Source organism: Rhinopithecus bieti, unplaced genomic scaffold (assembly GCF_001698545.2).
Source record: "Rhinopithecus bieti isolate Rb0 unplaced genomic scaffold, ASM169854v2 scaffold_4600, whole genome shotgun sequence".
Classification (NCBI taxonomy): Eukaryota; Metazoa; Chordata; class Mammalia; order Primates; family Cercopithecidae; genus Rhinopithecus; species Rhinopithecus bieti.
The window spans coordinates 2,000,879-2,009,731 of NW_016804545.1; the positions used below are offsets into that span (position 1 = coordinate 2,000,879).

At 39.7% G+C, this 8,853-nt stretch overlaps 1 protein-coding gene across 1 annotated transcript in view; it reads right to left on the reverse strand.

The window, feature by feature from the left end:
* The window catches only part of ITGB6 (integrin subunit beta 6), a 140,282-nt gene extending 133,461 nt beyond the window's left edge, over positions 1-6,821 (reverse strand). The window contains 1 exon segment of the mRNA XM_017869141.1: positions 6,594-6,821. Within this exon segment, the coding sequence (XP_017724630.1) occupies positions 6,594-6,633 (40 nt within the window). The 5' untranslated portion in view covers positions 6,634-6,821.
* Positions 6,822-8,853: the final 2,032 nt, after the last annotated feature.

Genomic DNA, 8,853 nt, shown 5'->3' on the forward strand with positions numbered 1-8,853 from the left:
GAAAGAAAGAAAAAGCGGGCCCAGAGAGGTCAAATTTGTCTAAGGCCATACTGTTATTAAGAGGTAGAACCAAGACCTACACTAACTCCGCAAATCCAGTTTCTGTCCACAGTGCCCTTGAGATCAGAATGATACCCACTCCATTTCCTTTAAAAGCTACAAATGAAACTGTTCTTATGAGTAAAAAGTACTAACCCAAACTGGATTATTACTAAAGTGGTCTCCCAAATTTAGAGGATGTTCAGAGGACAGAGATGAGAACCCTGGCTAAATCTTGTAGGGGTGAATGTATAAATGATTGTGTTTTTAAAATATTCTAAATTCAAATTCCAAGAATGACATTTAACGCATCCTTCCAAAGCCAAATTTGGCGTAGTGCTCTGATTCTAAATAGCAGCATTGACCTTCCCTCTTAGACTCATAACCTAAATTATTTTGAAGATTCTTCCTCCAGACTGCTCCCGACAACCCACCTGGAGCAGTCTCCAGGACACTCCTGCTGATTTACAACTGCAATCTTGCTAAAAGGAATGGAAAAGAGCCAGGATGAGTTTCTGCTAGACAGAATTACTGGCATGAAATACTAACATGACTACAACTTGGCATATGAATGACTGAGTGCACCACTGCCCCATCCCCTTCTTTTATTTCACTGAAATTGGTTATTTGTTGGAAAATTGAGGGAGTCTTATTCCTCAACCCCAGCCCCTAAAGAGTGAAGGAAAAACGCTGCTGACTATGCTACTTAGGACGTGCTTGAACGTGGCTCCCAAAAGCCAGCCTTGAATCAGGAAGCCTTTTCTTGTTCAGTTTCCATGTCAGTGGTTTGTCTTTGATGAGCGTCTGTGACTGCTGTGTGCAGAGCCCTTCTGTTTTCTGCCTTTATAGAAGGAATAAAGACAACTAGGCAGGAGGCAAGCAGTAAGCTCCAGCTGTCTCTGGTTAAGATGCAATGAATAGTTGTAAATCGTCCATTTGGCTTAGGCAAAATATGGTCTAAATGAAAAAGGGAATGCCTTTCCCTTGTATTTATTCTCTTCCAGAACCTTGACCCAAGCTGTCAATTAGTCAATCGAATATTTGTTGCCACTTCTCACTCCTGATTTTGCACAAAGTGCAGGATGCTGCAAGAAGTAAAACATTACAAGTTATTCAAGACTCAGCTTGGAAAATAGGGCAAGTATTTGTTCGTCAAGAGTGGAAAACTCACAAAACTATAGGGATCAGGTGGGCAACATAAATGAATGAATGAAGCTGTTTCATAATAGCATTTTAAGGTGCACTGTTTTCACACATTTTTCTTGTGTATTTCAGACACAGAAATATTCTTTTCTCTACAAAATCGGAGCCTTGTTGGTCTATCTGTAGTTTTCACATTTTGGTGAGAAAAAAAAATGTCCTCCTCAATTTTTCTATACAATAGGGTTAGTGCCAAGACAAATGGCAAGCAAAACCAATTGAAAGTGGACAAGAAAGTGATGGGAACTGTATCCAGTTAGAGAGTTTATAGGTTATTGGAAGGGAGCAGCTGCTTGTTAAGTGTCATTTCCTTTGTTGCTGAGTGAGGATGGGGGCTTAGAAATAGAGTGTTATATCTTCAAATTCTTCTAAAACACTCTATTTCCCCAAGCTTGTCATGGGGTATGTTGCCATTTCTTTCCTTTAGATATCTTTAGGTTTCTCTTGTCCTTCCATTTCTCTGAAGTGGATGGGAGGCTCCTCAGTGAGGGCTGGGTTGTTCTGTTTATTTGTTTTTATTTGTTTTGCTCACAGGGCTAGTTTGAGCTCATTGCACACAGCTGCTAGGCAGAGCTTACTCCATGTCATCATCAGGCTCACCAGGGCAGAGAGGGTACCCACCCTATGGTCTGGTCAAATTCATGCAGAGTAATGCACCAATGCATGAGTATCAATTTACTAAAGAAAGCAGAGGAATCCTGCAAATGACACCTAGGCCTCATATAGAGAACCTTGAAAAGGCCTCTGTGGTAGATTGCAACATGACCACAAAGGCCTTTCTTTCTTTTATTCTTGCCTGTTTCTACCCCTCCCATGAAGAAATCAGTTTCTCACGTTTGACTTTTATACATTGATCTTGTATATTGTGATCTTATTAAATTCAGTTATTAGTTCTAATATGTTTTGTTATAGACTCACTAGGATTTTTGATGTAGACAGTCATGTTATCGACAAATAAAGGCATTCTTACTTTAAAAAAGTGTTTTTCTCCACTCCATTTTAGGTGTGACTACGTGGTTTATTTTGACAATTGGGATATTAGTAAACACAGTACAAGCAGAGACTTGAACAGCGCTTGCACACTGAGGCTGGCTGACTCCTGCTGCTCCAGATCCATGGGATCGCCATGTACATAAGCTCAAACTAAGGCCACTTAGCAGAGAAATGGGGCCCACACTCTAACAGACAGCTTGTTACCCCCCAGATGTGTGTCAGGCTTCTCTTAGACCAACCATCTGGCCCAAAGGAGACCTATGGAAGAACTACCCAGCTAAGCCCAGCCCAAACTGCCAGCCCACAGAGTTGTGAACTAATAACACGCTATGCTAGTCAATCCAATGGAAGGCCAGATTCTGTTCACTGCTGTATCAATTTTTTCCATGCTCAGGTAACGAAGATGACATGGCTACATAAGAAAACTGCTTGTGAGATCACAGAAACTCTGTGCAAGGGTACTATACCAGTTCCTTCCTCCTATATCTCCAGGTCAACCTTATCACTGTTTGGATGCCTCTGATTTAAAAAAAGAAAAGGAGAGGGGAGTGCAGGTGGTGAAAATTACTAATCAGGAAAAGCAAAAGTAGGAACTGTGCTGGTTATTGATCTTGAAGTCAAATTTACCAGGTTAAGCCTACATCCAAGTTGGGAATTGCATAGGTGAGTGGAGAGTACATATATTAAATAGAGAAGAGATAGCCTAGAGGCATAGTATATATATGAGCCATGAATGGTGTCTATCTCAATTTTAACAGCCTCTTTGCTTCCTAAGTCTTCAAAAATTGGACTGTTCACATGGGGCAGCAAGCCAGCCCCAGCACATCCTTGCTCTTGCCTCTTTTCCTCCGATCTAATTCCCTGGTCCCCAAGAATTTTCTAGTTTATCTTTTGGCAGAAACATCAGTTTTCCTCAAGTGTAGATATCGTGCCTTAGACTACAACCCAACTTGGAACCTGGTAAGTCAAGTTTTACTTAGTGAAAGACATAAGGTAGGAATTGGATTCAAATATATTTTCTTGAATGCAACTAGCTGATTTGCTTATGAGGTTTAAATTTTTGTTAACTTAATATAACAATATTTACTTACAGATTTAATTTAGGTATGGCTCTTGATATCGGGAACACAAAAATCAACATCAAATCCCTTCATTACGAACCTCACAGCCTAATAGGAGGGTTCAAAGTGTGTGTGCATGTGTGTGTGTGTGTGTGTGTGTGTGGAGAGAGAAAGAGAGAGATACAAAAACTAAGAGTGCATAACGGCCCAGGGAGCACCATAGATGAAGGAACGAACCATATGTATGTACATAAGTTGTGTGAGGAGTCAGGGAAAACGCCATCAGAAAGTGATGCTCAACTGAATTCTTGAAGAAAAGGAGAAGATTCCACTAAGCAGATCTGGAGATATGAAAAAGCACTATGGGTTTGGGGAACAATAAATACTTAGTTTGGCCAAAGCATAGGGTATTTTGATGTGAGGAGGGAAAGATAGTACGGAGGGAATAATGAGAGATGAGGCTGGAAAAGTGGGCAGGAGTTTCTGGATCTCAAATAATCTTGAATAGCAGTCTAGGTGCTGTAGGTGTTCGTGTTCTCCAAAGTTCTTGTGTTGGAAAGTTGATCACCATTGTAACAGTACTAAGAGGTGGGACCTTTTAGAAGGGATCAGGCCATGAGGGCTTTACCCTCATGAATGGATTAACACCATTATCATGGGAGGGGTTCGTTATAAAAGGGTAAGTTGAGCTCCCTTTTGCCTCTCTCTCACCCTGTCTTGCTCTTCTACCTTCCATCATGGGATGATGCAGCAAGAAGGCCCTCACAAGATGCTGGCCCCTGATCTTGCATTTCCCAGCCTCCAGAACTGTAAGCTGACAAGTTTCTGTTCATTACAAATAACTCAGTCTGTGGTATTCTGTTATAGAAGCACAAAACAGACTAAGATGGTAGGGAATTCAAAATTTATCTTATATATGATAGGGAACCAGTGAAAAATTTTAAACAGAAGAGAAATGCATTCTGATTTGTTGTTTTGAAAGATAACCAATGGTAGAATGTTGGTGAATTGGAGGGAGGGAGAGTGCTTGGAAAGTTCGCATAGCAGTCTAGGCAAATGTGGATGAACTATAATGCCAGTGGACATGAAAGAGGAAAGGATGAATGGCAGATCCAGGTGAAGGAGGAGGATAAATAAGCCTGAGGTTTCCTGCTCAGGCACTTGGTAGATGTAACCTGATGTAGCAGAGCTATATGTATGGGTGAACTTTGTGTTATTAAACAAAATAATCATTTTAATATTACAATTTGACATATCTATCAACCTACTATGGGGCTCCCCAAAGAGATAGGATATTGCAAAGGAGAGAAACAGTTAGGGCATAGAGTAGATAATGGTTCAGAATGGCTAAGTACAAAGCTGAATGCCAGTAGTGTGAAGGACAGTCAAGGGCCTTCTTTCGGGAACTCCAACCTAAAATAGCAACATGGGCTGGCCTGCCTGGATTGACAGGCCCATGCACTGTGACCAGGTTGGGGTGCCATGCCTGTGAGCAGGCTGGATGGATCCCCAGATGACCTTGGCCTGTAGTTAGCTCTTATAACTACATCTTGGGTGTGGCTGATTTCCAAAGTAGCAGCAATGGCAGCTGAGAGCTTTGGGAGTGTTTATTCTCTGTAAAGAAAAAGTGCCCATAAGAAATACACCTCCCAAGTGGTTGTTCCTCCGGGTTTGACTAAGAGCTTCTATGGCTGAGAATATGCCTATGTTTTTTGTAAAGCCATTAAAAAATTAATCGCTTTTTTCTTGAGTCAAAATGCCTTGAATCTCTTAGATAATTTAGAAGATCAGTGTAAGTTCTACCCCTGGGAAATATGTCAAAGAAATGCCTGCTTGAATGCTTTAGTTCATTAGAGTATCTTTTCCGCTTCTGCATATCACAATAAAAGTAAATTCCAATACAAGGATTCAAAGGCAGAGAAGGAACCTAACCCCAACAATCAGATTAGAAATAAATGCCCCCTTTGAGGATCTGAAGTTGGAATACAATATTCCACTAAATTTGAGGCTCTCTGATTAAAAATTCTTGCTGTCACCTACAACTCACAAGGCCAAAACATCTGGTGCTAAGTTTGCTTTAGTGTATGGTAACTGGGGAAAACATTGAGAGATTGCAGTAGTAGGATTTTGTGTGTTTGTAAATTGAACTTTAGCTCTTGTACTTCATCCAGGGAACACTAGAGGGAGCAAGTCAGATAGAGGAAAAAGATCACAATGGGAATGAATGGGGAATGAAGAAAGGAGAACTCTAAAGAGGAAGGCGTTTTTGCATATCACTGAAGCACAAAATTTTCCTTAGGCAGACACCAATACTTGTATTATGACCAAGTGACTTTATATTCAAAACTCTGTATTAAAAAACTTTCTGACTTTCTGAGCCTGTTCAGAATCTAAAAAAATAGGAGAATAAAACTATTACTCTCTGACCAGATTCTGTCCATTTTAGGTATTTTACGAGACAATACAATATAGCTCTACCTGTGATTTTTTTTTAATTTTAGAGGGTACATTATTTGGATGAATAACCTTCCACAGATATTGGATTTTGTTCTTTACAGTGCTAGTGGTCATACTTCCGAAAGTTCTCATGGTGAATAGTAATGATACCAGGTATTTTCAGACACTTGTAAGAATAAATTATGTTCTTCATAGATAACCTGAATTGGAAGCCCTTTTCTCTCCATTTTCTCCATAATTCTCATGTATTAGTTCTACACTAAAACACCATTTTACAATCCAGAGATACTGAAGTTAACTGGTCCGATGTCATGCATATGTCAATGCAAATATGAACTGATATTTATTTTCCTGTTTTAAATTTCCAGTTCCTCATTTCCTTTGTGCCTCTTGAAGATGCCAAAAAGTTAGTGAAGACGAGTCTCATCACTGATTTTTTTAAAAAAAAACTTTAACAATTAATTAGTACAATCAGAAACAAATATCTTAAAATCTTAACGAGAGACTGTTCAACTGGTTATTAAAATATTTTACTGAATAATGAACTAAGGCTTTTATGAAATACTGTTCTTAAACCATAGCAGATTTTTAAAATGCAGCTGTTAAAAGCATGTGTGAATCCAAATGTAAGAAAAATCACAATAAAGCATGCTACGTTAATAAGGATCCGCTCTTTTACAAACGTTGGGGTAGGCTCACCTGGACGTTCATGTCAGGAGAGTAGAAATGACATTACAAACTCCCTAAGGCACCGTCTGTTGGAAACGATCGGTGACACTGACAAGAAACGCTCAGTTCTGAAATTTGGGTTTGCATTTGTTAGCCATGCATTATCGTACTTACCTCTCAGGGTAGAACCTTTAATTTCAGAAAGTGCTGGCATGCATTACTGCACCCGTTATCAAAAGTCTTTGGCAGAAATGCCATTTATCCTTGTTGTGGTAATGAACAGATTTAAAACATTCTGGTGTCACCATCCCTGAAAAAGCACATTCATTTGAATATTTCTTCCACCGGCATAATGAAATATTTCATGAAGGCACATGGGTGTAGAATACTATGGAGAGATATTGCTGGTGAATGACAGAACGTCTGGTTGATTTACATGAAACCCCAAGTGCTCATATGAGAATAGGTTAGGTTTAGATTGACGAGCAAATGTGTAACCAGACTTCTGGCTGACAAATGGCAGAACTATGCCAGTACATTAGCTTCTCTGGAGAGAGACCAAAAGTGAAACAAGAGAATCAAGTTCACTCCATAAAGGACATTCAAACCTAGTGGATGGCAGTGTGGCTGGGATATTAAGCACTTATAGATATTAATACCCCAAAATAGTATTGAGTTTACAGTTGAGCTGGCCAACTGCAGGCCAGTGGTCAAACTCTTATAAAGCATTGCCGTATGCTATGTGTGTGTATTGACATTCCTTCAGGAGGATCCTGGTGCTTTCGAGATAAGTCTATTTTATTGGCAGCTTTGGTCACTAACTCTAAAAATGGATTGTTTGGGTAAACTAGAAACTGAAAATAACAACTGATGAGATTAGCGTAAAACATGGTGCCAAGCATTTAATGGTCCAGATTGAATTAGATTTATTTTGGCGCAGCACAGCCGTGAACAGAAACATCCACACAGGCTTTGTCGAGAAGGATGAAGAATTTGGACCCATACTCTCTTTTCCAGGCTAGGACTGAAAGTTCAGGACTTTGGGTATGCCTCCAAGGAAGCAATGTCATAGTAATAATAGATACTCCTCAAGTTCCCATGGTGTGCCAGGCCCCCTGCTTGGCACTTAGTGTACATTATTTTATTTGATTCTCACCACCACACTGCGGATAGGATTCATGATGTTTGCTTTATAAATGACCCGGAGGTTGACTTATCCAAGGCCATACAAGTAAGTGACCAAGTTGGGATTTAAACTCCAGTCTGACTCGAAAGCTCTTTCCATCATGTTACAATACTTCCCAAATGTCTGATGAACAGTACTGGTTCAGGTTTGCAGCTTACAAGCCCTTTGGTATTTGTGGAGCATTGAGGCAAGAACAACAGAGAGAGCCAAGAGGCCTGGGTTTGAATCCTGGCTCTACCATTTACTCACTGTGTGATCTTGGAAAAATATCTAAGCTTTCTGGGCTGTATCCTCATCTATAAAAATGTGTGTATGTGTTGTGTGGTGGGTAATAGAAGATTTATAAGCTGCCTTTCGTTTATAACTCTTGATGATTTTGTGAGCTTTCATGGGGCTTTTAATTTCCTGTAATTGAGGTGCATGTTTGGTCTTTTGCTCTTTAAGTAACTCAGCTGTGAGGAGACACTTCCATTTGAAATTCAGGAACTGACTTAATTTCTGCCATAGAGACATTATTCTCCCCTCTGTAAAATTCATTTCTCTAAGTGGGTTGTCTCAATACAAACTACCTTTTATTTTCTTGGTGTACTGAATGTGGTGCTTTGCTCATAAGTGCACCATAACGAGGGATGTAGGACATGCTAGGAATACAAAATGGTATATCATAATATTACCACAAAGGAATATCACTAAAGTTGGCTTTCATATGAAGGCAATAAATATTACTTCTTGTGGGTTAGAAGACCAAATGTACATGGAGCTGCCTATTTTGGATGCTTTGGTTTATTTCTATAAATTAATGAAATTTTATTTATCACACGTCCCTCCTTATGTATAATTCTGTACAATATGCTGACACCTCTGCAAATGGCTGTCTGTGCTTACAGCGTACTACCCATTACTAGTTTGGCCTGCACCCATTCCTCCTGTTGATGGAAATGTATACATTGGCTCTCCTGTCATGAACATTCATCACCCACTGCTCTACATTCTTGAAGATCAAATGACATGGGCCATGCTGTATGTGGGGAGCAATGTTTCAGAATTCCTTTGATGTTGCTCCTTGTGACAATGGGTAAATCCAAGCTTTTGCCATTTGACCAAATGCCAAATGTGTTAGCCTGAATCTCTATGATCCTATAGATAGCTGGATGGAAAAATAAGATACAACCACTGCAAAAACCTATTTTCCAGGGCTAATTAAGGTAAAGTTTTGATTAATTGAAAAGTTAGCTGAGCAGCGTGTTC